The sequence below is a fragment of the Aspergillus neoniger genome, assembly GCF_003184625.1.
Source record: "Aspergillus neoniger CBS 115656 unplaced genomic scaffold BO87scaffold_66, whole genome shotgun sequence".
NCBI lineage: Eukaryota > Fungi > Ascomycota > Eurotiomycetes > Eurotiales > Aspergillaceae > Aspergillus > Aspergillus neoniger.
The window spans coordinates 21,234-47,217 of record NW_020291194.1 but is presented as its reverse complement, the minus strand read 5'-3'; the positions used below and the strand labels follow the sequence as shown (position 1 = coordinate 47,217).

Genomic DNA, 25,984 nt, shown 5'->3' with positions numbered 1-25,984 from the left:
GCAGCGAGCGGTGGAATGTTTGACTAGCGCGGAGAGTTACCCGCTAAATTACTACTACGTACTGATTTGAGTTCCCCGCATACTCTCATCATGAACAAAATAATATTTATATAAGTACAGATCGAGCGTCCTATTGTTTAATATTTCTTTTCTCTTTTGAATACTGTAGGTATATCCACTGGCAGCTATTCACAAATGGTCTTTTTACCTCCCATCCCCGCAGGAATATAAACAGGAAGAAGAGGAGGAAAGTGGGTCGGTCATAAGTACATAGTTCAATCATACTCAGGTACTTTTATGAAGGTGTGGGGGGGAGCTCCCAGAATAATCTCTACCGGATGATAAGTAAATTCATGGAGTTTGAACCAGTGCACCCAATCGACTATTTTTTCCTCTTTTGATTGCTGCTTGTCCCCTTCTGTTCTCATAATCTTCCAATTAACCCATTTCCTTCATCCCGAAGGTGCCTAACAAAGTCAGTCAGGTGTAAGTGTCTAAGTCTGTGTCACCCCAAGCAATCAATTGGCTGCAGTACCCATCAATCGCACAGAATCCTCCCCCCTCACCCCCTCCCTTCCAGTTCTTTTCTATTGCCTGTCTCTCCACAGCTGCCGTGCTCATTTTCATGCCCCATTATCGTTCAGATATAGACCTTTCCCGCTCGATCTCAGTGTCTCTCGCCGTTTCCATCCCAGCTCCATGGCCTCTATACCCCAAATGCCTTATCGACGACCCTCTCGGCAGGGTTCTAGGCAGGCGTCGATAGATACGCGAGATGAGATACAGGTCCGCGTAGACCATTATATTGGAATTGATGTTGGGACTGGCAGTGCCCGCGCTTGTATAATCGATAGCAAAGGCGATATTGTTGGCCTAGCCTCTGAGAACATCGGTCTTTGGCAACCTCAACAAGGATATTATGTACGTATTGGTGCCCAAACTTTCTCTTGCCTGGTCACCATCGTAAGGCTATGTGTGGCCTTCGATTGACTCCCCTGTCATTCAGGAACAATCTACGAATGATATCTGGCGATGCATCTGTGTAGCTGTTCAGCGCGCGATCAGCCAGCACAACATTGACACAGAGACCGTGAGGGGCATTGGGTTCGACGCGACATGCTCATTGTCGGTTTTTTCTAATGTTACGAACGAACCGATATCCGTGACGGGCCCCGACTTTAACTCGGACCGCAATGTGATCCTCTGGCTCGATCATCGTCCAGTGGAGGAAACCGAAAAAATCAATGCCACGAACCATAATCTGCTCCGCTATGTGGGCGGAAAGATGTCCATCGAAATGGAGATCCCCAAAGTCCTGTGGCTGAAAAACCATATGCCAAAAGAGCTCTTTGACCAGTGCAAATTCTTTGACCTGGCTGATGCCCTGACTTACATTGCCACCGGCGCCGAGCAGAGAAGCTTCTGTAGTGTAGTCTGCAAGCAGGGATATGTTCCCGTCGGGGTGGACGGGAGCGTAAAAGGTTGGCAGGAAGACTTTTTGGAGGAGATTGGTCTGAAGGACCTGTCAGAGGATGACTTTAAGCGAATGGGCGGTGTCGACGGGGTGGTGAGCCTTTTTCTTTGATGATCCTATCAACCACACGTCTTACCCTTTATCCACATCCTACCTGCCAATGAGTTTGACGGCTAACTGATGCTTCAGAATGGCAACTATCTTAGCGCTGGTGAACTGGTTGGCACATTGTGTGACAGAGCTGCCTCAGAGCTGGGTCTGCCCCCGGGGATTGCAATCGGCAGCGGCGTCATCGATGCCTATGCAGGTTGGATTGGCACCGTCGGCGCTAAGGTTGATCTCGAGTCGGAACAGCTGAGCTCTGACGTTGCCAAGAACGATAAAGCGCAGGCATTCTCTCGATTGGCCGCCGTCGCTGGAACATCGACCTGCCATCTTGCGATGTCCCCAGATCCAGTCTTTGTCCCTGGTGTCTGGGGGCCTTACCGCGATACTATTCAACCTGGATATTGGATGGCTGAGGGTGGCCAGTCCGCAACCGGGGAGCTGCTCAAGCATGTTATCGAGACTCACCCCGCGTTCAATCAGGCACTCTCGATCGCCGAGTCGTACAACGCCAATATCTATGAGTATCTGAACGAGCATCTTAGAGAAATGGTTCATGACCAGAAGGCTCCTAGTATCTCTTATCTAGGCCGACACGTTTTCTTCTATGGCGATCTTTGGGGCAACCGTTCCCCCATTGCAGACTCTGCAATGACAGGTTCTCTGATTGGGATGACGAGTGACAAGTCTGTGGATGGCCTCGCCATTCATTACTATGCCACGCTCGAATTTATCGCGCTACAAACCAGGCAAATTGTGGAGACAATGAACAAAGCAGGTCATAGCCTCGCCTCCATTTTCATGTCGGGCTCTCAGTGCCAAAATGACATCTTGGTAAAACTGATAGCATCTGCCTGTGACATGCCTGTGCTTATACCTCGCTATATTCATGCTGCTGTTTGCCATGGTGCAGCCATGCTGGGTGCCAAAGCCGCTAGTGCTGACGCAGAAGGCAAGACAGAAGATCTATGGTCTATCATGGACCGCATGAGCAAACCGGGAAAGAAAGTCGTCCCAACGACGGATAAGACGGAGAAGGCCTTGCTTGACGCCAAATACAAGGTCTTCCTGGAGCAATGTTACAAGCAGCAGGAGTACCGAGCTCTCGTAGACCAAGCCGTCGCCTCCTGGAAGTCCTAACCTACTTTATCCACTCAACATTTTTCTTTCGCGTTGCGGAAAATTACAGTCCCTCTTCTTTTTACTGAAGGATGCAGAGAGATCATGACAAAACTTGCGGGCAATGTTACTAGCTAGCGTGCAAAGATAGCCGTACTTGTTACACGCATCTACCATAGAATATTACGCAAGACATGCAAGCAGACCATGAGTAACCGATTATGAAAGTCTAATTATACAACTTCAATAATGTGGCAGATATACATGTTCGAAAAGCCCCAACCAACACGCAATGTTAAACAATTTCGGGCAATCTTGTCAGACTCTAAAACACGGGAGCAATGCACGCATAATCCGCAGCGAAAGTGTCTGCCTCAACCCTCGGGCGGACGGGTTTCCAGCCCTCACCAAGGATTTGACAGGCAGACACACAAATTAATATACACTCAAAAAGCCCTTCCACTCCTGGACCTACCGATCGTGTAATACTTCTCGACTGGACTCGAACCAAGGGCCAGCGTATCGAACCGATCGACACCCATGGTCTCCAAATTGCTGTAGCCAGAGAGATAGAATCCAATCACAACGACGAGGTACGTAAGAACGAGGATAGAGCCCTTAAAATAGTTGCTCTTTCCTTCGCCGTGCACGTAGGAGAGCAAAAAGACACAAAGGATTACGGACACCATGTCCCACTGCGGGAAGATAAGGCTGTAAGGGAAAGGTTGTTAGCAAGGTTTCTTGCTTCACACATTGTCTCTAAGGGACAAAAAGTACGGCATGATCAAACATACTTGAAGGTGTGGCTTAGTAGCTCAGAAGGATCGATGACGCGGGCGTAGAGAGCACTGAATAGAACTAAAGCAGGAATCTGCAAAAGGCAGACCTGGAGAGCGTAGGCTGAACCAATCTCCATGGACAGCGCGATATTGCCGTTCATAGCAAACGAAATAGCGTTCTGTGGGCCAGATGAATAAGTTAATCTGATCTTGCTGGCAGCGGTTATTGAGGAATACATACCAGAAACTCTGTTGTGTTGGGGACCAAGGCAAAGAGCGTGATTCCAAGGAACTTTTCATCGATGTCGACACTTTCCAAGACCACGTCCACCGTGTTCACGAGGATTTCTGCGATGACAGCATAAAGAATAGTAGCACCCAGAAGTATTATAGAACTTCTCGTTTTACTCCAGTTGGGTGCATCATGACCGCCGCTAGTATGGCCAGGCTCCAACCCGATATCCTCGCTTTCCTCAAGCAAGGTCTTCACTTGATCAGCGGGACTTTTAGCCGCTTGACGCGTGCTTGCTTGCTGGGCCAAGGGCTTCCTTGTTCGGGCCGCATCGCGAGCGGCAACAGCAGCAGCCGTTGCGGCAACCTCTGTCACCTGGCGCACAAGATCCTCATTGTCTTCATTGGACAGACCAGTGAAATTTCTCAGCCTGGGGTTGCTATCGTCGCCTTCCGTCCGAGGGGGCACAAGGTATGGTGTTGTGCTCTTTCCTTGCAAAGAGGAGGTAGAGTCGGATTGGGCGTTATGATCATTGGGGTTTTCAGATAGTCCGACCTGCTTTAGAGACTGCCCCAGTATGCGCTTGTACAGTTGAGAATCCCGAACCGAGCCCTTGGTGATGGAACCACCAGTGCTCCCAGCCTGAAGGTGAGGGAAATCGCCGTGTCTAGCTTCGTAGGCGGCTTGTTCGTTTGCGAGAGCTACAGCCTTCTTCTCCTCTACCTCTGTCGCCCAGATGAGAGCAGCATGGGTCCTCAGCGTGAACCATAACCCGATGACATAGGACAGGAACAAGAATATAGCAGCGAACCACGAATATGGCTGGACGGCCTTCCGGAAAAAGCTGTCATTCACGGCCGGCGTCTGAGAAAAATAACAGCGACGACAATCGCTGTCCTCTGTTCCTACTGTGGTAACGCATAAGCGGCAGTTGAGCTCATGCTAAAAACCAGGTTGTCAGCGAAAGTGCTAGATGGACAATCACACAGCAGACAGTGACACTTACGCTGCCATATATCTGGTAAAAGAGCGTGGGTCCGAATGCAGCAATAACCGCAAACATCAGCATTGTCGACGTGACGCCCGCAGACTTCACATTGAACCGCTGGGTCTTGCGCTTGATAGCGCCAAAGCACATGGAAAGTCCCGGAAGAAATAGGATACCTGCAAAGATGCTACCGATAATGCTGCCCTCAACAAGTTGCCCTTTGCCTTCGGTTAAAGCAACACAGTAAAGATAGACTTCAACTACGGTCGAGAAGAAGGCATTCACAGCTGCACCCATGCCCATGGAGGATTGAGCGGAAATCGATGCAACGGCCTGTCCAATGAAATAGGCCAAGGGAATGATGGAGACAAGCGCAAGGGTGAATATAAGACCTGGGTGCGTGATGGCAGATTGGAGGCCCAGTGTCTCGCTGAGAAGAAAGTAGTCAAAAATGACAAAAAATACGACACCAAGAAGGTTGATCAGAAAAATGTTGGTCCCGCCGACAGTATACTTCCAATATCTCAATCCTGCTGCACGATAGGTGCATAACAGGACGGATGAGGAGGACCCGGGACTGAGTCTGGTGTAGGTGGTGTCGGAATGGTACGACAGAGCCAAGGGGTGACGACGAAGGTGATCAAAAAGGATAATGGTCACACGTCCCATGGGAATCCAGAAGACCAATAACCAGCAAAGTAGCGAGACTAGAAGCATTAGAGGCCCTACGAGAAAGTAGAAAAAGACGAAGAATACGACGCGGCCAAGCGTCCACTCGCCACGACCGAATAGGCGCCGCTTAGGATGGCTAAGGGGACTCTCTCGAGGGCTGCCCCTTTGCGTTCGCCCTAGAAGACTATCTTGTTCACTGGCCGAGTCGACACTGTTTCTTCTTCTCCCGACCAGTGACCGATCGCGTCGAGGTCCGAAGAACAGCCGGCCATGCTCTAAGTCGCCATTCTGCCATTGTTCGTACTCACTAATGCTGCGGCCTTCACCCTCGTCTTCTTCTGCGTAATTTTCGTCCGTGTCCAGACGGACGAAGGAGCCAAATGGATATATCAAGTACCACGAAAGTCCCGAGAAGACCCTCCCATATTCTAGTGCGCTGGGTGAATATGCGAAGACGAAACAAGCGACAGCACCTGTAAGCGCAGCCAGGGCTAACCACCAACCAAAAAATACTGTCCACAGAAGGTTAGTCAAGAACAACAAGTTGCCCACGCGACCGCCAGGCGACGAATGGATATCGCCTTCGGCGGTCTTTTCTACCGAACGGCTCTTTTTGTACAAGGCAGGTTTCCAGAGCCTTATCCCAAAAGGGTGAGTCTCGTTGATGGCCTGCTGGCGATCCTTCAGCGTGAAGCTTTCGGCATCACTAGTCTCTGCTTCATCTTCATCATTGTTATCGTTACTATCAGGGCTCCCACTCTCCGACTGTTCAGCCGAAGGCTCTAATTCCGTACCCGGATCAGGCAGGCCAATCACTTCTTCGCTCTCGTTTTCGGTTTCCGGTTGAATCAATGGGCTGTTCATGCGGGCATTGAGTCTTCGTCGCAGAGTCGAGCTCTGTTTTCTCAAGGGACGTATCCTAGGCGATGACTGGGGATTGGACGCGTGTTGCAGAGCTATATCCTCCTCTACTTCTTGTACATCATCCTCCGTAGAAAATTCCTGCCCCTTGTGAGGTACCTGTCGCTTAGAAGACATACGGCGGGTTACAGATGGTTTTCTCGGTCTGTCGGGCTGCAGCGGGGGGGTGGAAGTCGACTGGGAGGTAGGCATGCGACTCGAGCTTTCTGGCTGGTTCTCTTCCAGACGGGGATCAAGGTCCATCTTTGCGGGAGAATCCAAGGTCCCTACAGGAGAAATTAGCCTTTTGGATCTAAACGGGGCAAAGAAGCGAGAGAGCGCACCATAATTCCGCCTGGATTGTGTCGCATTCCTCTGCTGACGGTAAGCTCCAGATGACATATCCTCGTTATCGACGTTTGACGATGAGTCGGCGGGATCGATGGGATGAGAAGGACCCTGACCCTCCCTTTCGTCGTTGTTTGACATGGTTGGTCAGTTTGTTTCGAGACTCGATTTTCTTAGCAACTTTTTTTTTTTTTACCAGCCCCCTTTGACCGTCTTTGTGATGATCTTGGAAAAACAGGGAGGCTGGGGGATGCCAGGAAAAGGATAGTTCGAGAAACACTAGTAAAAGAGAGTGGCCTGCACTTGGAACAGAAACGGAGATATCTTTCTTTTAACATAAACCAAAAAGCAACTAAGTTACATGTTGGAGTAAGCGCAAGAAAAAAAAAAAAAACAATCCGGGACGGACAGAAAGCGAGAGGGTAGAGAAGCAGGCGCGAAATGAGAAAAGCAGCTAGCTAGTTAGTGAGATCATGAGATAAGGTCTCACTCGCATCCCCGCAGTCAGCTGAGACCGTAGATATGCAGGTCACAGACGCGACCAAGAAGGATTGCACAATTTCAAAGACGAGTCCAGCAATAGTATTCGAGTTGGATGCCGAGAGATTGACCTGGGTAGGCTGTGGGTTGAAGCTGATCAACATTTGACTGGAGAACATGTGGATGTGTATCTACTGCGTACCACAGCGCTGACCAGCTACGTAATGCGTGTACCCCCCTCGTTACGTACAGTACACACATTCACCATACGAAATATGGGATCCCATCATATCTGCCTGAATGACCCCATTCTATTGCTTTGCTTTCATGCTGTTGTGCCGCTATTCTTGACTGTATGATGGGCCTAACTCCAGCGTGACTGTTGTTAACATGTGTGTTTGGAATGGTGTCATATTATTCTAACAGTCCTGGTTGGGTGGCTTACCCACTCACTCTACTAGGTAACCAGAGAGTATTACATCACATGATCTGTTGCACTAGCCTCAGCCCTTGTGGCTGGTGTCTGTCCGAAGCGCTCTGCTGATATCAGCTAGTAGCCTACTTCGGGTTACCTCACCTAAACTAACAGCTAACTGCGGTACCTATCCCGCAAGAGCTCTCTCGACCCAGCTACCATAACCACGCCTTTCATCACCTTCACTGTGTCTCACAGTTCGACTGTTTTCTTCCGATTTCTCTGATCCGTTTCAAAAAGGACTCTTTCGGTTCCTGAGATTGCCCCCAAGTCAAATAGATCGCCGACGTCCAGTTCTTTGTGATTCACGCCTCGCTGTGGCCGTATCTAGGAGCGTCATACCTGGCTGTCCATCATGGCGCTCGACAACTATTATCGCAACAAGATTGAGAGCATGAAGCTCGAAATCATTCAGGGTCAGGCTGTCTTACGGAGACTGGAAGCACAGCGCAATGACTATAATTCGAGGGTGCGGTTACTTCGGGAAGAGCTCGGCCTGCTTCAACAGCCTGGATCCTATGTCGGGGAGGTAGTCAAAGTGATGAGCACCAAGAAAGTCCTCGTCAAAGTGCATCCCGAGGGCAAATATGGTAAACACCCTCTGCAAACTTGCTCAGCTCGAGCCTTTGCTCGCTCAACTCCGTGCGTCTCTTACTAACCTCTCTTGGCGACGCTATAGTGGTGGACATTGCGGATGGCGTTGATATCAGCAAGCTCACTGTAGGAAAGAGGGTCGCTTTACTCTCGGATTCCTATAAGTTGGAGAAGATGCTACCCTCGTCGGTTGACCCGCTGGTGTCGCTAATGATGGTCGAGAAGGTGCCTGACAGCACGTATGACATGATTGGTGGACTCGACCAGCAGATCAAGGAAATCAAGGAAGTCATCGAGCTTGGCTTAAAACATCCGGAGTTGTTCGAGTCGCTTGGTATCGCACAGCCAAAGGGAGTACTTCTCTACGGACCTCCGGGAACCGGCAAAACCCTGCTTGCCCGAGCGGTAGCCCATCACACCGATTGTCGGTTTATCAGAGTGAGCGGATCAGAATTGGTGCAAAAATACATCGGTGAAGGTAGCCGCATGGTTCGCGAGCTATTCGTAATGGCTCGAGAGCATGCTCCCAGTATCATATTCATGGATGAGATCGACAGCATTGGATCCAGCCGCATAGACTCGGCGGGTTCGGGTGATTCAGAGGTACAGCGGACGATGCTTGAGCTTCTCAATCAATTGGACGGATTTGAGCCTACCAAGAACATCAAGATCATCATGGCCACCAACCGGCTTGACATCCTGGACCCGGCCTTGTTACGTCCTGGCCGGATTGACCGGAAGATTGAGTTCCCCCCGCCGTCGTGAGTATTCCTTGTGACTTGGCTCTTGTCAGGTGAAGATTATGTTACGGTTTGCTAATCGATTTCCGTCTTACAGGGTGGAAGCACGTGCCGATATTCTGCGAATCCACTCGCGGTCGATGAACTTGACGCGAGGCATCAACCTAACGAAGATTGCGGAGAAGATGAACGGATGTTCTGGAGCTGAACTGAAGGGTGTGTGCACTGAAGCAGGCATGTACGCTCTGCGAGAGCGGCGAGTACATGTTACTCAGGAGGATTTCGACCTAGCCACCGCCAAGATCCTCAACAAGCACGACGACAAAGAAGTCGCAGTCTCCAAGCTTTTCAAGTAAAGAAGGATTGGCGTGTGAATAGTACCAGATTACTACAGCAAGAACTATTGGCATTTATTTTCGATGTTCTCTGATGGCCGCCTCGGCGACATCGCCACATATGTATTCCAATCATAACACCCACACATAATTCTTCCCAGTGTCCCTGTTGAAGAACGGGTATGTTTGTGTGTGACGTTGAGCTAAGATGGGCCTCCCTGTGCGCATACAGTATCGTAATCGGGGGTTTGTTAGCGGTCGGGTGGACGCGAAGAATAAGTCTCGGATCTGGCTGTACTACTAGGCATAAGTACACCCTTGTGACTGAATAATTGGTTGGCATACGGCCCATCATTAAGAGTCCGGAAGGGTAAGGCGTAGCAAACCAATGAAGTGCGTCTTTCATTGGATGCTCAGGAGATGATCATCTCGTCATCTCAGTATTTCACATAGTCAGGCATGGCCTACTTTGTAGTACTTCGGCAATACTTACTGCGTGATTACCATATCTATTTGGTCTTAAGTCTGGCATTGTCTACTGGCGGATGAATGGATGAACTACATGATGCTTCGATGATCGTGTCATAGATCTTATTCATGCCCAATATCTTGCCTAACCTGGGGAGATGTGCCACAATCGCCTCCCCTTTCCCGTATGCCGTATGGAAAGGAAGCTTTTATTGGGGAGACTTCAGCGCCATGTTTCTTCAAGACCGATCTGGGGAGGGTGAGGTCTTAGTGAAATGTTATCAAGGTCAAGGCACATGCACGGTGGCTGCTTACCTGCCTCTTTACGTGACTGCAAGAGTTTCTTTTTGGGCTTATAAGGGAAGTACAGATCAGCTAGTGAGTAAGTACTAGTACTGTGTGCTGCAGTGATCGACAAGATGGTAGCAAGTGAGCTCAACTGACCGCCAAGAATCTACTACTGACTGTATAGTACACTTATGTACTAGATTGATATGTACTATGCCGAAGTCTACCTACTCTCTGTCTGTCCATCGCCAGGAATCTTGTGCAACACCAGGCTTGGCAGAGGGATGGGCAACATGGATTCGGCGAGAGCCAAGCCGCCAAGATGGACCTGGAATAAGTAGGGTTTGCAGGGGAGGAAGTTTGACTGCGAGGTGATAGGCAGATATAGTAAAATTCTTGTGAGACACGTATATCTGAATTAGCCTGTACAATGGAATAGGCCCCCATAAACATACTTCGGCATGTACGGTGTGCAGCTGCAAGGCTAGGAAGGTTTCGCCAATTTTACCACATCTTATTTTCAAGCTCCGCGTGATCAATTAGTATGAAAGTATGAAAGGTAAAAATCTTAAGGTGACTCTGGGGGTTTATAGGATGACGTCTGGGGTAGCTTGGGTCAGGCCATAGTACTGCACAGGAGGAGATGGCATGACATGTATTTTGTTGCTTGTGTTGGCAGTGGATCGCCAGCATCTATGCGGAGAAAGCATGAGCAGGTCACCGCCTACTATACATCTAGATAATACTTACTACTGGTTACTTGAAAAGATACTTTCAAGGAACTTCGCCATCCATTTACTTGGGAAGTTGGGACTGTGGATAATGTAAATAGATATGTTCCATGTAACGGACTACTGTAGAGACTCGCTCGGCGTTAAAGCAGGGCCCATAACGCCTAAATGTTTTCTCATCCCTAGCATCGTCTGGACGTCCGGAGCACAAAGTCCGAAACTCAGGTACGGAGTAATGATAGGCTTCATAGCGGCTTTCCAGAATCCCGACTGGCCGGTTGATCTCCGGTTGACGCGTCGAAAGGAAGAACTTTGACGTGCGCGTGACCAGCGGGTCCTTGTCTTAATAATCAACTTTTGTGCTGCAGTCTCTTGGGATGGTGATGAAGTATAACTCCATACAGTAAAATAACTACGGTCAGGAAGTACTCCGCGGATTACTGAGTACTAGTATTGTTTTGTTGAATGGAAAATGCTCAGGGTCTCGGCTCAAGTGGGGCAGTCCAGATCTGATGACCTTCCCAGAAGGTGGATCACTTTTCCTTTTACCCTCCCCCCTTTCTTTCTGAATGGTTATGGACTAACAGTTAGGTCTCCATTTTTCCACTCCATAATAGACAGTCTCGTACGAGAAACCGGGAGATGCAATGGGGTGGAATTAATGGAACTACTGGGGGAAGCGGGGAGGATTTCTACTATTGGATGATTAGGATGGCACAGGTCGCTGTACTTTCCCAAATTTATCTACACAGTACTACTTTATCTTTGGTATTTTCATTATACTCTTTCTTCCCCCAATTTTTCTTTCCACTATAGTAGTGCTTCTACCTGGTAGTAGAGTACTAGTCATTCCATGGTATTCTAGATAAGATGAAGACTCTAGGAGAAATTATTTCCATCTGCCCTAAATTTCTCCCTCGTCTCCCCACGGAATTCAACCCATCTGGGACAAGGCAGCTCAAATAGGTAATCTGCCAGGACGCCGGCCTCGGCAGCCATGCATTGGTCACCGTCCATCTTTTTTATTCTTTGCCAGATCATCATCATCCAGCCTAAACTTTAGAGCCCTGTCTTAGCTATTCTATTTCTGATTCAATATTATTATTCACTATCTTACTTAATTTCTCTGTTATCTCTTCCAATAAGAGAGAGTTGTCCGTTTTTATGTCATTACCTTGTTATCCGACTTATGTTGGGGTATGCTTATCGGCTTTCATTTTCCGTCACCATTTCTGGTTTACTATGTAAGTAGTCTATCTAGTACTACTACCTTATCCGACTTCAACTTTCTCACCCCCTGTCCTCTTTTTTCCTTTTTTACTTACTGATAATCGGAGGAAAAGAGGGCTTGGCTGGACAGGAGGCAAGATGCATTCTCCATCCGGATAAGATGGTCCGTCCTTTAAAACCCCCAATCACACCGATGCTACCACCCCCCTTCTTAGATAGCAGATAGTAGTAGGTGGTACTAGTAGTTCTACAGCGTGGTACAGTAGTAAGTTGGTGACTGGCTAATGGCTAATGCATAATCTACTAAGTACGTAGTTAGCTGTTCTCATTCTTTCCCAATTACCCAACTCTTAGTACCCCCGGGGGGAAGAAAAAAGGTGTGGGCCTATCCTTTCGGTCCGTCTGGAGTCATGCATGGTCTGGCTAGTTAGGTGATCTCTGGCTGCTTCTTCTGCTCTTTCTTCCTCTTCTTTGCCTTTGCCTTCCTTTCCCCCCTCTCACCCCCAACCTGCGACCCACCCTGGCGGATTGGATGAATGCTTGGCCCGTCTGATGATCTGTCCGGAGTACCGAGTACAACCTGCAGCTCCCATCTATCTATTCATTCTCTCAGCCCCATCCGAAGTAGATCACTGGCTCGGCTCGCATGGTAAACCTCCCCCCCATGTAGGTCGCTGCTGAGGTGAGGATCTTGCCATCCTCTCGCCTTCTTGCCCGTTGTCCGTTTCAAGTGGTTGCATGAATTTAGTCTGCTTTATCCTCTTGGGTTCCCACACCGGCTTCCTTCTTTTGGCTCTCTCTTCATTGCCGTCTGTGTTGTTCCTTTAATTTTCTTTTACCTTTTCTTTTCTTTTCTTTTCTTTTCTTTTTTTTTTTTTTTTTTTTTTTTTTTTTTTTTTCAAAAATTTTTTTTTGGGGGGGGTAACTAAAAAAAAAATAAGGAAAAAAATAATTGTTTTTTTTTTTTTTTTTTTTTTTTTTTTTTTTTTTCTTGGCTATATAAGAATAAGTATTTAACTGCCTCCTCCCCGGCTATTGTTGTCAACGAGGTTTCCTTTTATTCCCAAACCTTCCTACCTACAGGCTCGTATGCACCCCTATCTACGGCTCTTTATCTTCCCTCCCTTCCCCGTATTTGAAAATAAGCTCTAGAGGCACCCACCCCCCAATTCCACCGGCATTCTAGAAGCCATCTTTCCTCCCCTTGAAGCCTTCCTCCTGCCTACTGGTCCTTTCACCCGATAGGGTCCCACGGACACGCTTGTTCAGTCACTTCCATTGTCTACTGGGTAGGTAATATTTCGTTGTTCGTGCCTGTTTCAATATCCGCGAACTAGTAACAGAGAACACTCATACTCCATCCTATCGTGATGCAGCATACAAATTGACTGTCCTGCGCAAATCGGCCCGACCAGCCCGTCAGAGGAGAAAGAAGTACTATATACATCCAAGCATTATATAGCATTTCTAGATCCTATTATTAGCCACCCTGCCCAACTACCCAACCAGCTGGCCTGAGTGGTGCAGATTGCGCACGAACAACTTACTGATCGTCGTCCACTAGTCCGGTGATCTCATTCTTGTCGCATTGCCACTCTTCCTTTCGCTGCCCCCGTGACACTTCTTCTTCTGGCGCCCAGAGCCTCTGTATAACTCCCTAGTATGTCCAGCGGTGAGCTATGGTCCACTTTAGTCACCGCAATCGATCCCGGTAGTACCAAAGCCATGCCCATTATCCTTCAATCGACCATCGATCTTCTGGAGACAGAACTAGCCAAGGCTAGAGCGGCGCTCCATGAGATCCAACCTACGGCATCCTCTTTATTTACGAAGCGAGATGAGCTCGCTTTGGGTGCCGTGGCAGCATATCGTCAAAATCTCATCGACCGTGCGCCGGACTTTTTCTACGGCGCGAGTCGGTTGACCCCCAAGGAGCTGGGACTTGTCCCGGCTGTCCACGAAGTACAGGCGGACGATGATGAAGATGATCATGTAAAGACCGCGTCCAAGCAACACCTTCGGCCTGTCCAGCCGATTTCGCCCAAGCGCGCTTCTTTGGCCGATGTCTTATCCAACAGTCTAATCCTCGATCATATGGCCCCATATCTGTCAATTTCCTCATTGTTGACTCTAGCATCTACTTCCCGCCAGGTTCGGTCATCGATAGTGGACACTCCCTACATTTTCCGCCACCTTGATCTGACCCAATGCCGTGGTGCGAAACCAACCAGCACATCTACGGCAGACTCGGCGGAGCAAGTATGGAGTGGCGAGCAAGGGGAAGACTCCGTAGTCGAGGATGAAGTTCATTCTGCGCCTCTGAGGGGCATCTTTGCTAGTCTCCAAAGGCAGTCGATCCTGCAGGACGTGCGCACATTGGTTCTGGATGGACTGTCCGTTCCAGCGGATTTGCTTGCGGAAATTATCCTCACAGATCGCTTCAACGTCAACATTCTATCTATAAGGGAGTGCCGCCATCTCAATGAGCGGAAACTGATGCAGGTGCTGACCCATGCGGTACGGCCTTCCCGCCCTAAGGGCACACCCCGCGTTAAAGGAATCTATCACTTTACTCCCCCCCAACAGTCTCGTGCGGTGATCCGCAGCAGATACCGCGACTGGTGGAGCTCGAGATGTGGCAGCCAATCGTCCATTACTCCGAGTCCGGAAAACGGGTCTGCAACTGGTGAAGTTGCTGAAAGTGCCACACAGCAACAGGATGCATGGTATCGCTCGTCCGGGCAGCTCTTCAAGCGGAGCATTGAGGATGGCTGGGCAGAGACAATCAAGCAGTGCGAAGGTATCATTGCATTTGACGCTGTTTTGTGCCGTGGTCCTCGTCACGACGTTGATCTTTCCACTCCCATGCCGGAAGGCCAGAGTGCATCTCAGCCAGAGGGCCGGCCGCCGCTTGCGCCAAAACTGGCAACTGTTGCACTAGGGCCCCGAGGATGCGATGGCTGCCACACCTCACCCGAAGGCCCGACCTTCTGGGGCCAGTCCCCGGATGAAAACCTTCCCCTGCTCACGCCGCCACCGCTCCACTCTTCCTCTGTAGTCAAGGCAAAATGGCCGGTGTTGATTCCGGACGAGCAGCCCAGTCTAATCGCTCGCTGCACAGATTGTTTGACAGATCGGTGGTGCCATCGTTGCAATAAATGGTTCTGTGAGGATTGCCTGCCTCATCCAGAGCGTGTACGGAACAATCTTTCGCCGCACCAGACAGCGTTCAGAAACCCGCAGAGTAATCTGGGTAGTACTGAACAGTCCGAAGATCATAGTGTTCGTATCTGAAAGGCGCCGTATGATGTAGAAAAATTGGCTGACTAAATTGAACAGCACTTCAGCCGCGGTGTAAGCAAAGATTGCTGGGAATGCGGTCCAACGGTAAGTCAATGAGACTACGGTTATGTTTGCCGCTGTTCTAACAGCTTGTGCAGTGTGTCCAGTGCAAGACGGAATTCCAGCGAACTTGCCAAAGCTGCCGTGGTGAATATTGTGTTGAGCACAATGAGGGATGTTCGTCGACGATGGTATGCTCCTTAAGTCACCCAGACCCCTTTTGCGACTCACATTGACCTTGTTGGCATTCTCACAGTGCGATTGGTGCAATGCCAGTACCCGGCATCGGGTGAGAGAACTGTACTGACATACTGTGCGAGTCGAGGCTCCCATGAGCTAGTTTGGAGCAGACACGCAATTCTGAGATCCTTCAAACATCTAAGTATTCTCAACCTCTCTCAGCCTGATCTCATCTTGCTATATTGAGGCTTTTTTTCGTTAGGGTTCACGATCTCGTCTCTTTCATTTTTTCTTCATATATATATATATATATATATATATATATATTTTCTTTGGGTAGTACTATATTAGCCGGCGTGCTTTTCTCGCCACTCAGAATACCACTGCAGCGCGTATGATTTAGCCATAATTTGAGTGTATCTAGCTTGAAAGGACTGTAGGCCTTAGGAAGCAAGAGGGGGTAAAATAATGATCGTTAACTGCCAAAATGTAGTAGTAAGATGGAGTAGTAGTAGGGAAAGTGGACAGTAAACAGACTGAAGTTAGATGACAAATCGGCGCTTGGAGTTCCAGAAGGCACGCGGTGTTTCGCAACCTGAGATGAGCCGCAATGGCATGCATGCATTCTTTTCATCATTCATCGCCTCCCCCCGCCCACCATTCTTAATCTCTGATTCTTGACCCATGATGGTCTCCGCTACTGCCCTCGTCTCCACTCTCCCCTCCACACTCCCCTTCCCTTTGCTTCCTCACATACCTCTTTCCCTCCCGCTTCGGATATCATGACGGGGAACCAAGGTTCCTTGCGCTGGTCATCGCAATTGACCGTTGCTCCAGCCCAGCAAATTCCCAAGCTTTCCGGTGATAAGATCATACTGCCGCCATCCGCGCTCGAGCAGCTTCTCGCGGCTGCCCCGCTTCAAGAGGTAAATTCGTCAGGTCCAGCACGCCCATACACCAGCACTTTCGATCCTTTCAATCCGCACACCTTCGCCGCCGAGTCCCAGGCGCGCGAACGGGCGGTGGATCGCCAGCAGCAATTGCCCCATCCGCTTACGTTCCGCATCGTGAACCCTCAGAACGAGCGGGTGGTATATGCTGGCGTTCGTGAGTTCTCCGCGCCAGAGAACGAGATTGGTCTCAGTACCTTTTTGCGCGGGGCACTTGGCATTGATGCCACTGGACGACCGTCACCACACGATGATGATGGTACTGATGGTGAAGTGACAAACGATGCGCCAGCCGCCCCAACCACGGTCACGGTCCATGCGCAGCAGTTACCAAAAGGTACTTATGTCCGTCTGCGCCCTCTAGAAGCTGGATACGACCCGGGGAATTGGAAGGCTTTGCTTGAACGACAGCTGCGGGACAATTACACCACATTAACCTCTGGAGAGGTCCTCACTGTTGCAGGGGGGCGCGATCAGTCATTCCAGTTCTTGGTTGACAAAGTTGAGCCTCATGGCAATGGCATCTGCGTTGTGGATACGGACTTGGAAGTGGATATTGTCGCCTTGACGGAGGATCAAGCCAGAGAAACGTTGGAGAAACGATTGGAGAAATCTGCTCGTGTCTCTGGGAATAGGGCAGGCACATCTGTTGGGGGCGAGTTGCGACTTGGTCAAGTAGTAACTGGCCAGGTTGCGCTTGGGGACTATGTCGACTACGAGGTCCACAAATGGGATCCTACGAATGCACTGGAAGTATCTGTCGAGGGTGCCGATGAGGCAGATCTCTGCCTCTTTGCCAGTCCCCTTTCTGCTCGCCAGAGGAACCGACCGCGGGAAGATGAGCATGTTTTCAGTGACCTATCGAATCGGCCGACTAAACGGATTAGGATTCAACCAACGAATGTGGATATGGAAGGCGCTGAGATGCTGTACATATCGGTACATGCACCCACTTCCACCGCCAGTTCAGAAACTGGAGTTTCGGCGCTGCCGTATAGCCTACAGGTTCATGTGGGCTCGTCACCCGCACAAGCTGAGAATGCTGCAGGCATCGAGCCAGAAAGCCATGAACCGGGTGATGTCCAGTGTAAGAACTGTCGTCAATGGGTACCTGAACGGACATTGATGCTACATGAGAACTTTTGCCTTCGAAACAACATCCTCTGCCCCCAGTGCCAGAACGTGTTCCAGAAGCGGTCTTCGGAATGGCAAAATCATTGGCATTGTCCTCATGATTCAGCTTATGGCACCGGCGACGCGGAAAAGAATCGACACAATCTTTTTTTTCACAGCAAGCGCTCCTGTAGTAGCTGTGGATTTGAGGCGGAGGACCTCCCACGTCTCGCTCAACACCGCACAACTGTCTGTCCGGCCAAGCCCATTTTGTGCCAATTTTGTCATCTTGTGGTCCCTCAAAAGAGTGAGTCAGACCCTGAGATGGATGATCCGGACGTTTTAGTCTCCGGCCTCACACCACATGAATTGGTGGACGGTGGCCGGACAACCGAATGCCACCTTTGTGACAAAATCATCCGTCTTCGCGACATGAAGATGCACCTTCGCCACCATGATCTAGAACGCCTGTCTCGACCCACTCCTCGCATATGCTTAAATAAAAATTGCGGACGGACGCTTGACGGACGCGGTACGCAGACTGCAGTCAAGCTCGGTCTATGCAGCATCTGCTTTGGACCACTGTACGTAGACACCTACGATCCCGAAGGCAAAGCGCTCCGGCGGCGCATCGAGCGCCGCTACCTCTCTCAGATGATGAGCGGCTGCGGCAAATCATGGTGTCAAAACGAATACTGCAAGACGGGCAAGCAAGCTAGACCGTCTTCCACATCTGGTGTGTCTGCTCCGATGGGCGCGGCTGCTATTCTAGCCGCAGTGCGGCCTTTGCTTGACGCCGTCAATCTTCAAGGAGATGCGCCGAACACCGCTCCTTTCTACTTTTGCACGGATCAGGCAGGCCAGCAACGTCGCATTGCTGCAGAAATGCTCTCAGCTGAGGGCGCAGTAGCTGACGGCAAGACCTATGCATTGCCGTGGTGCGTTTCCGCCGTTGAAACCACAGCGGGGAATCTAGACAAGGCGCGAGAGTGGTTAGAAAATTGGGCGCCTGCGCAGGGGGAAGGCACGTATTCGCTTCAACGGTAAATAGAAATTTGTTAATATTGTCAAATACCATGCAGAATATTACAAGCCACTTAAGCAACGATACTATTCAAGCATTGTGTATTCTCTCACGTGTTGAATGCGGATCACTATCAATGTTAGAATACTCTATCTAATGAGGCCTGCTACGCACTTGTGGCTGGAAGATATCCCTCAGACTTGATATTATATTTGAACTCTTTTCGTGGACATCTAAATTCAGAATTTATAAATCTACGCAGTTCAAGGAACAATCCATGTCTCCTTAAATAGTATGTATAGAAGAAAGGGAGAGCTTAATGATTCGTTGTCATGATTTCAATCAGATATCGTCTGTGCATGCTTGCATGTATAATGTGTATCACGCCGCGCCCGTCTTAGCAGCCAGAGTCCCACTTCCCCGAGACGAAAAGATACCCATGATCCCAAAGACCACATAAAACAATGCCAGTGGGTACGCGACTAGGCCCCTCATTCCACGCATGCGCGCCACAGCACAGAACATTCCCGAGGAGCTGTACGTGCACCACCCCACGGCGGCGGTAGTCAACAAGTATCCGAACAGAGTGTCCATAGGGATCAGGATCCCAACTAAGCTGGTCAGCACTAGCGGAAGGAAACAGTATCCCAGCACGCTAGCGGATCGAGGGAAGGTCAAAGTAGCGGAGAAGTGGCCGGCAGCGGAGGAGTCCGACATCGTGGGTTTGTGATGGGGAGAGTAATTGGCGGGATCTGCGGCGTTGGGGACGGGGGCCGTATCGAGGGCGGGAGACATCAGACTGAGAATGAGATGTAAAGCTACGGTCCCGAAGACTGCGACGCCGTAAATGTAGCCGTAGAAGACCTTGCCGGAGAGGAGCAGGAATGTTCCATATAGAACGATGTATAGAAGGGCTCCGTAGAGGTCGCTGTCATCCATGAGGTGTTGGTCGATACGCGCAAAAGGGTTGAGCACAGTTAGGGTCTATAAGGTAGGAGCAATGGTAAGCTTGGGTTTCACTAGAGCTCCTGCTGTATATAGCTGGTTGATCAGACCGGGGGGGGTGGGGGGCTTGCAATATGTACACACCTTCGTGCGGATATGCTCGAAATTGACCCCCAACTCTTCTAGAAGTGGCGGCTCCCCATCGTAGCCCTCCGTGCCAAATGCAGCGAGCCATCCGGTCCTCAGTCCTCCTTGCTCACCCATCCTTCCACTGACTCCTGCAGAAGGGGACCCGAAGCCGCCATATCCGCCACCAACCCCTCCGACGGGGTATGCCTGAGATGCTGGGTTAGGCGCACCACCGAAACCGCCGTAGGATGCCTGTGACGGGGTCGTATGGCCCGAGACGGAGGTATAGGATGAAGGGTAGAATTGGAGGTTTTGCGCCGATGATTGTACGCCGTAAGGCTGCTGCTGGGGGTAATACTGGGCCATTGCGGCCAGGCTTTGGGGTCGATGTCGGATTGAAGAGATGAGTAGCAACTGTAGGACCTAGTGTACGTGTCGGAATGTCGCGCTATCGACCAGAAGAGTAAGCAGAGGGGGAGACAGTGATTTGGGAAGTTGAGGATGGAGATGGAGACGAGGAGTTGCAAGTAGAGAGAGAACAGCTGGCGGGCGGTGAGATGAGTTGCCTGAGTCCTCAAGGCCACCAGCCACATCGCTTCCTTCGTATTGCTACAGAGATAGTTATTAGTTATATACTTAACGAGCTAATAATCGTAGAACATCAACGCTTAATTGATTCATGCTTCTAACAGGAACGGGAACTCCCTTAGGAAATAATAAAAATATGAGCAACTCTCCCCAGTCTCCCTTCCCCCTCCTCTATCTAGTTTGTTACATTGTCAAATATTTTCTACAGGAAATTAATGCCGATTCCAAACTGCAGCCCCTTCCGGCCTTCCTCACCCTTGCGAAGTACCAGGGGTAGGGAGAAGTTGAGCTCGAACCTGGCCACTGGATGGGCGTAGACAAGTCCGACACCCGCCGCGATGCTAGGCAGACCATTGGTCAGCTCGGAAACCGTGGAAGCCATGGCATTTTGGACATCCGCTCCCGAAGTAGGTGCGTTCTTGTCAGCCGTGCGGAGGGACAACAAACGTCCGCCGTTGACAAAAGCTTGCAGGCGGAGAGGCTTCTCCGCGCCTACCCTGGGGAGCGGGAACAGAAGATTGGCGCTTCCTGCAGCATAGACATCACCACCGACAGCATCTGCTCCATCATGGGGACCAAGACCGCAGAGACGGAATCCACGGACATCCGTAGGGCCTCCAAGTAGGAACCGGTCGTTCGTGCGAGAGAGCTGGGGTTTGGAGTCACTGTCGAGGCCAAGAGGGTAAAGAAGGCCGGCGCGGAAGCCAGTAGTCAAGCTGATACCACTGTCCCCTTTGATACCAGGAATGGGAATGGGAATTGCAGCTTGTGTTTCAATCTCTGACTTCCAAAAGGAGACATCGCCCTTGAGAGGGCCCCAGCCAGCCACTTCGTTGAACAACTTCGCGTAGTAACCACGAGAGGGAAGAAGCGGGCTATCTCTTCGGTCCTTGGTCCAGCTGTGGAACACGCTGCTCTTGACACTGTCGCCTGCATCAGCTCGAACAGTAGGGGATGCGTTCTCGGCAAGTCCAGTCATCTGTCTCCAGAAACCGTTGTAGCCGAATTCATGTTGTTGACCGGAAGGACTTGCCCAGCGGAATTTGGACCATCCTCCTCGAAGCACCTCCTCGTGGCTCGCCCAGGACTTCTGCGTGGCACTGGCAATACCACCAAGCTCCAGACGGAGATCCGGGTTACTCAGGACTGGGGTGTCAAAAGTGGCTTGATAGGCAGACCTTGTTCGGGTGCCCAGAGACGCATTTAGGTTCAGGTTCTCTGCACCTCCGAACACATTACGCCACAGGAGGTTGCCATAAGCCGAACCTTCGGCATTTCCAAGATCAGTACCTGTCTTCAACAGCACCCGGGACCTTTCTTTGCCGGAGAGATGAACTTTAATGCTCGGGATACCCGACCCGTCTACTTCGGACTGGTCCAAGTATACCGAAACGGGTTCTTGGAAGATGTCTAAACATGAAATTAGAGTCGAGCCTTAAGCTAGCTATCGTCAGGGAAGGGACGAACCGAATCTGTTGAGCTTGTCCGCACGTGCCGAAACTTCCCGCAAGGCCTCGGAGAGCGTATAGGGTCTGTCTTGATTACTGCTCAGAAGGGGATCGAAGATTCGCTCCAGGAAGCCTCGGCGGGTGTTGCGAGCTCCGTGAACCTCTACCGAAGAAATAGTGCATGGCAACGTGGAGTTTTGGTCGAGCTGATGTTATACAAGCTCATAGGTCAGCTATCATGACGCACGATGTATAGTAGTAGTAATGATCATATCCATGGCCCACAGCCAACCATGAGGGAACAGTAGCTTACCAATTCACCAAGGCGAGTCTGTGCCTTTTGATAAATGGCACGAACGCGCTCATCAACTGCCTGCTGCTGCTCGTTCAGCACTTTCGGATCGGCACGCTGTTGCAGGCGCGCGAAGATCTAGAAGAGAGAGAACGCCGTTTGTGGTCAGTGCATAGTGCCCGGGGGAATTCCTCAGGGTGAAACTAATGGGGACTCATCACGAACATCTTCGTCATCAGCAGAAAGTGGAGAGGACATTGCTGCGGCGGCAATGGCCAGATGGGACCTGCTTTTCCTTTCCTGCTTTCCCTTCCGAAGCGGCGAAGATGAAGCCATCCGCCCTCGCACGTGACCGTTCCCCGAGGTGCCTCCGGGGGGTTCCTTACAAGCCAGGCCGCAACGCAACTAAAACCAACTATAGACCCAGATCTTCCCTCTCTCCCCTCTCTCCCCCATTCCGCCATCGCCTTGGTGTCAGATAGCGTTTGCCTTGCGATCTGCTCCTGTCCGCCCCTTTTGACTTTGGGCCAGTTCCCAACAGCTCAGTCTCGGTTATTAATTCTACCCTTGTCGCCCCTGACCTTCGCTACTTTCGTTCTTTTGTCCTCCCGTACTTCGCCCCCGTCTCCGATCTTATTGCAAACAGACCCAGAACGAACTATAAAAAGGATGGCGACAAAAGCGGCTTTCAAGCGCGTGCGTTGCGCCCTATAAAAAAGGAACCATACCATTGCATTGTATAATTAACAGATGAACAGCTTACTCGCGAATACCAGAACATTCAAAAGAATCCCCCGCCTTACATTGTGGCACATCCGTCAGAGTCCAATATACTTGAGTACGTCATTTGTAGCAGACTATCACTATCTGCGTCGCCTGTTTGCGACTAAAGTTGACCTTCCATCTAGATGGCACTACATTCTCACGGGACCCCCAGGCACACCGTATGAAAATGGCCAGTATTGGGGTACCCTAATGTTCCCTCCCGAGTACCCATTCGCTCCTCCGGCTATTCGTATGCACACTCCTAGCGGTCGCTTTCAACCATCAACTCGGCTATGCCTCAGCATCAGTGACTTTCATCCAAAGTCATTTAATCCCGCTTGGGAGGTTTCAACCATTCTCATTGGCTTGCTCTCCTTTATGACGAGCGAAGAGATGACCACCGGAAGCGTGAGCGCATCGGAGGCAGAGCGACGAGTGCTGGCGGCGCGGTCTAGGTGGTGGAATTCTACTGGTGGCGGTTCCCATGTCAGCGCGACCCCAGGCGTGACCCCTACTGCCAAGGGTATCAACAATGTGAAAGCTGGAGACGGCGGTCTAAAGTTTCGCTCGGAGTGGCCAGAGCTTGACCAAGAAAATTGGAGGTGGATGAAGGATAGTCGCATCGACACCAACACTGGCCAGCTCATGCCTGATCCTAGTGCGACTAGATGCTCTCCAGAGACAAGTGCGCTTCGCCGACGACCGAATGGTAGCGCTCCGGGACTCGGTGCGGTGATGGAAGGCGGCCATGTCGCCCGAGAAGCAGGCCAAAGCTGGGTCCGCCGCAACAAGATCTGGCTTGGGTTTGCAATTCTATTCGGATATGCACTTCTGACCAGGCTGGTGAAGGATGTCCAAGGCTAATGGCCGACAATGTCGAGCTGGCTCGGCTTTCCGCTCCCTTTGTATATTTCAGATTGCCCAATTAAGCGTTTGATCGGACATGCAGACACCCCCGAACGATTTCCCTTTCTTATTCTGTCTTTTTTTTTTTTTTTTTTTGTCTTTCCCAGCCAGTGCTGTTTCTGATCGACTGATTTCTTTCAAGGACCCCGCTTTCAGTTTTATTGTTTCAGTATAGTGGTCCGGGAGAGTTTGTGCAGATATTTATGGGCTTATCTGATTTCTCAGTTACTGGAGGGCGCCGGGGGATTTCAGTTGGCGTTCCAGACATTCATCAGATTATTTATCACTTCTCCTCAACCGTTTGTCGTTGGATCTGCTCTATCCCAGCCCTTTTGCGTCTTGGAACATGCGATTGTTGTTATCTAAGAGGTCGCCCAACCAGGATGGTAAGGATGGTTTGGATCCGGATGGAGCGAATACTTGTACATAAGTAAGTCTGCTTAATATTAGAAAGAATCACTCTTGCAGGCGTGGTGGCCTCCACAGTATCAAGTACTTGTTTCTGCTCTGACCGCAGCAGTGCCTCAGGCCTGCAGAGGGATGTCAATCAGCTCACGCCTGATTGGCTGCGGACAATGGCGGAGATAACCGGAATCACGTGGGCGGCGGGCGGGAATTTTCCGGCTTGCAAATAAAATCATTTCGTATCGCCGAAATTACTGTCGATACCGTCGCTATACATCATCGCTTTTGTCCTCGCCCTTTGCTGGAGATATCTTCTGACGGCCCCCCACTCGCTCCCTAGCATATTGCGTCCGGCAGTCTGTCGTCAACTTCCTCGTCCTCTCGTCTAAACTTTCTTTGTGTTCCATCGCGCATCAATAATGGGTTGGTTCTGGGCAGACTCTCAAACAAAGCCCGCGCCCGCGGCTCCGCACCCTGTGCCATCTTCAGATGCCTCTCCTCCCGTACGTAAAAACGCTACTTAAGCGCAGATGCGAGAAATCTGACGAATTCGTATAGCCAGGATGTCCTATGCACGCATCTAACACCACACCGGCAATGCCAGCCCCGTCACCCGCCTCCGAACCTCCCAGTGCCTGTCCAGTCCGGTCTACAGATTCCCCGTTCTATGTGCCTCCGAAGTCCAAGTCCCCGGAGTCGCAGCCTCCCTCGAACCCAGCTCCCAGCTCCGACTCGCGTTCTACGCTCTCAAAGCTGAACCCTCTCAACTACATGTTCGCCTCGATCTCCCAGGAAAGGGCGCCCAACCAGACTGTAGATCTCCCGGTGGAGCGAGAAGTCTCGTCCATCCCCAGATCCGATATGAATGAGAACTGGGAATATCCTTCCCCCCAGCAGATGTACAACGCCATGCTGCGCAAAGGTTACACCGATACCCCGCAGGATGCCGTCGAGGCCATGGTTGCTGTTCACAACTTCTTGAATGAGGGCGCTTGGGATGAGATTGTTCGGTGGGAGCGTATATTCTCCAAGGGTTTGGCAGATGGCTGGGAGAAATGCCGTCGCGGAGAGGAGAACATCGTGATGGACGAGCTTAAGGAGCAGATGTCTAGGGCTCCCAAGCAGGATGTTCCTCCGCCGCGACTCATCCGATTCCAGGGTCGTCCGCAAGACCTAACGCCCAAGGCACGGATCCTTCAGGCTTTGGGCTGGGTGTATCCTGCCAAATTCGAGTCAGTACTCCCATTAGCGCCTGTTTCTTCTATTCCGTTTGAGGATTCTTAACTAACATTTGCCTGTTACTGTAGGTCAAACCCACCTTTCGATCGCCACGATTGGTTCGTAATGCGGCAGACGCCATCCGGTCCTAAGGAAGTCCGTTATGTTATTGACTACTACTCCGGCCCTCCCGAACCCACCGGAGAGCCTGTTTTCTACTTGGATATCCGACCGGCCCTGGACACCCCAACTGCCGCTGTTGAGCGACTAATGAGATGGGGAGGAGATGTCTGGTGGCGTGCCAGTGGCGCCTCCGTTCGGGAAAACTAACCGACTGGTTGGTCGATTCATCAATCGGTTGATTATCGTTAGCATCGCATGGCCGCAACTTTCGTCGACACCGTTCAGCAGGATACTCTGGGAAGGCGCAGGCGTCTGGTCTCGGTTCTTCGTTCATTCTGTGGAACTGCCCTGCTATAGTATTCATGTTCTTGTTCGATCGGATCACTTGGTTTGCGTGCCCCTCTCTATTCATTTCGGCTATGTCTTTATTATAACGTCATGTGGATGCTGGAGTATCAGGAATGTTCGTCGTCAAATCGGACGACCGGGGTTATTTCTCTCTATTGGTTGCATGCTTTTTCTGGGCTTTTAGTGCCACCCTCTCAGCTCCACTCTCTTCCCTTCATGTGGAATTTGTCTTGATATTAATTATCTTGAT

General features: G+C 50.6%; 8 protein-coding genes across 8 annotated transcripts; 6 read left to right on the top strand and 2 right to left on the bottom strand.

The window, feature by feature from the left end:
- The first annotated feature begins 352 nt into the window (after positions 1–352).
- BO87DRAFT_215508 (FGGY-family carbohydrate kinase) lies at positions 353–2,932 on the top strand. Its single transcript, XM_025618649.1, has 4 exons — positions 353–486; positions 645–921; positions 1,007–1,564; positions 1,664–2,932. Exons 2-4 carry the CDS (start codon positions 700–702, stop codon positions 2,717–2,719), a joined length of 1,836 nt encoding a protein of 611 aa, XP_025473979.1. The 5' UTR covers positions 353–486; positions 645–699; the 3' UTR covers positions 2,720–2,932.
- BO87DRAFT_370921 (calcium/hydrogen antiporter) lies at positions 2,904–6,953 on the bottom strand. Its single transcript, XM_025622048.1, has 5 exons — positions 6,614–6,953; positions 4,716–6,556; positions 3,719–4,651; positions 3,493–3,656; positions 2,904–3,409 (listed from the first exon to the last, which is right to left on the bottom strand). Exons 1-5 carry the CDS (start codon positions 6,756–6,758, stop codon positions 3,145–3,147), a joined length of 3,348 nt encoding a protein of 1,115 aa, XP_025473978.1. The 5' UTR covers positions 6,759–6,953; the 3' UTR covers positions 2,904–3,144.
- A 707-nt stretch (positions 6,954–7,660) lies between these two features.
- On the top strand, positions 7,661–9,455 carry BO87DRAFT_381305 (proteasome regulatory particle base subunit RPT6). The gene is made up of 3 exons (XM_025624501.1): positions 7,661–8,162; positions 8,252–8,927; positions 9,004–9,455. Exons 1-3 carry the CDS (start codon positions 7,928–7,930, stop codon positions 9,260–9,262), a joined length of 1,170 nt encoding a protein of 389 aa, XP_025473977.1. The 5' UTR covers positions 7,661–7,927; the 3' UTR covers positions 9,263–9,455.
- Positions 9,456–13,140: 3,685 nt separating this feature from the next.
- BO87DRAFT_381304 (uncharacterized protein) lies at positions 13,141–15,646 on the top strand. Its single transcript, XM_025624500.1, has 2 exons — positions 13,141–13,247; positions 13,335–15,646. The coding sequence occupies exon 2, from the start codon at positions 13,621–13,623 to the stop codon at positions 15,250–15,252; it is 1,632 nt and encodes a 543-aa protein (XP_025473976.1). The 5' UTR covers positions 13,141–13,247; positions 13,335–13,620; the 3' UTR covers positions 15,253–15,646.
- A 616-nt stretch (positions 15,647–16,262) lies between these two features.
- On the top strand, positions 16,263–18,646 carry BO87DRAFT_346636 (putative ubiquitin fusion degradation protein (Ufd1); the record flags this gene model as incomplete). The annotated part of the gene is made up of 2 exons (XM_025620908.1): positions 16,263–17,792; positions 17,850–18,646. The coding sequence occupies 2 exons, from the start codon at positions 16,263–16,265 to the stop codon at positions 18,588–18,590; spliced, it is 2,271 nt and encodes a 756-aa protein (XP_025473975.1). The 3' UTR covers positions 18,591–18,646.
- Positions 18,647–18,868: 222 nt separating this feature from the next.
- On the bottom strand, positions 18,869–22,272 carry BO87DRAFT_370907 (Yip1-domain-containing protein). Its single transcript, XM_025622047.1, has 6 exons — positions 22,195–22,272; positions 21,991–22,107; positions 21,697–21,883; positions 20,436–21,639; positions 19,657–20,017; positions 18,869–19,551 (listed from the first exon to the last, which is right to left on the bottom strand). The coding sequence occupies exons 1-6, from the start codon at positions 22,225–22,227 to the stop codon at positions 18,949–18,951; spliced, it is 2,505 nt and encodes an 834-aa protein (XP_025473974.1). The 5' UTR covers positions 22,228–22,272; the 3' UTR covers positions 18,869–18,948.
- Positions 22,273–22,563: 291 nt separating this feature from the next.
- BO87DRAFT_381299 (uncharacterized protein) lies at positions 22,564–22,874 on the top strand. The gene is made up of 2 exons (XM_025624499.1): positions 22,564–22,665; positions 22,728–22,874. The coding sequence occupies exons 1-2, from the start codon at positions 22,639–22,641 to the stop codon at positions 22,857–22,859; spliced, it is 159 nt and encodes a 52-aa protein (XP_025473973.1). The 5' UTR covers positions 22,564–22,638; the 3' UTR covers positions 22,860–22,874.
- Positions 22,875–22,944: 70 nt separating this feature from the next.
- BO87DRAFT_402178 (uncharacterized protein) lies at positions 22,945–25,593 on the top strand (the record flags this gene model as incomplete). The annotated part of the gene is made up of 4 exons (XM_025625661.1): positions 22,945–23,577; positions 24,498–24,548; positions 24,604–25,277; positions 25,353–25,593. 4 exons carry the CDS (start codon positions 22,945–22,947, stop codon positions 25,591–25,593), a joined length of 1,599 nt encoding a protein of 532 aa, XP_025473972.1.
- Between the last annotated feature and the right edge of the window lie 391 nt (positions 25,594–25,984).

What these genes read in the sequence shown, in the direction of transcription:
- BO87DRAFT_215508 (XM_025618649.1), top strand. Translation starts at nt 700, where the DNA reads ATGGCCTCTATACCCCAAATGCCTTATCGACGACCCTCTCGGCAGGGT. An exon ending in AACCTCAACAAGGATATTAT is followed by an intron (nt 922 to 1,006) that starts GTACGTATTGGT and finishes CCTGTCATTCAG; the next exon opens with GAACAATCTACGAATGATAT. An exon ending in GAATGGGCGGTGTCGACGGG is followed by an intron (nt 1,565 to 1,663) that starts GTGGTGAGCCTT and finishes CTGATGCTTCAG; the next exon opens with AATGGCAACTATCTTAGCGC.
- BO87DRAFT_381304 (XM_025624500.1), top strand. Translation starts at nt 13,621, where the DNA reads ATGTCCAGCGGTGAGCTATGGTCCACTTTAGTCACCGCAATCGATCCC.
- BO87DRAFT_381299 (XM_025624499.1), top strand. Translation starts at nt 22,639, where the DNA reads ATGGCGACAAAAGCGGCTTTCAAGCGC. An exon ending in CAAAAGCGGCTTTCAAGCGC is followed by an intron (nt 22,666 to 22,727) that starts GTGCGTTGCGCC and finishes ACAGATGAACAG; the next exon opens with CTTACTCGCGAATACCAGAA.
- BO87DRAFT_381305 (XM_025624501.1), top strand. Translation starts at nt 7,928, where the DNA reads ATGGCGCTCGACAACTATTATCGCAACAAGATTGAGAGCATGAAGCTC. An exon ending in GCATCCCGAGGGCAAATATG is followed by an intron (nt 8,163 to 8,251) that starts GTAAACACCCTC and finishes GCGACGCTATAG; the next exon opens with TGGTGGACATTGCGGATGGC. An exon ending in ATTGAGTTCCCCCCGCCGTC is followed by an intron (nt 8,928 to 9,003) that starts GTGAGTATTCCT and finishes TCCGTCTTACAG; the next exon opens with GGTGGAAGCACGTGCCGATA.
- BO87DRAFT_370907 (XM_025622047.1), bottom strand. Translation starts at nt 22,227, where the DNA reads ATGTCCTCTCCACTTTCTGCTGATGACGAAGAT. An exon ending in AGACTCGCCTTGGTGAATTG is followed by an intron (nt 21,884 to 21,990) that starts GTAAGCTACTGT and finishes GTATAACATCAG; the next exon opens with CTCGACCAAAACTCCACGTT. An exon ending in GGAATCGGCATTAATTTCCT is followed by an intron (nt 20,018 to 20,435) that starts GTAGAAAATATT and finishes TCGACCCCAAAG; the next exon opens with CCTGGCCGCAATGGCCCAGT.
- BO87DRAFT_370921 (XM_025622048.1), bottom strand. Translation starts at nt 6,758, where the DNA reads ATGTCAAACAACGACGAAAGGGAGGGTCAGGGTCCTTCTCATCCCATC. An exon ending in ACAATCCAGGCGGAATTATG is followed by an intron (nt 6,557 to 6,613) that starts GTGCGCTCTCTC and finishes TTTCTCCTGTAG; the next exon opens with GGACCTTGGATTCTCCCGCA. An exon ending in CCAACACAACAGAGTTTCTG is followed by an intron (nt 3,657 to 3,718) that starts GTATGTATTCCT and finishes TCTGGCCCACAG; the next exon opens with AACGCTATTTCGTTTGCTAT.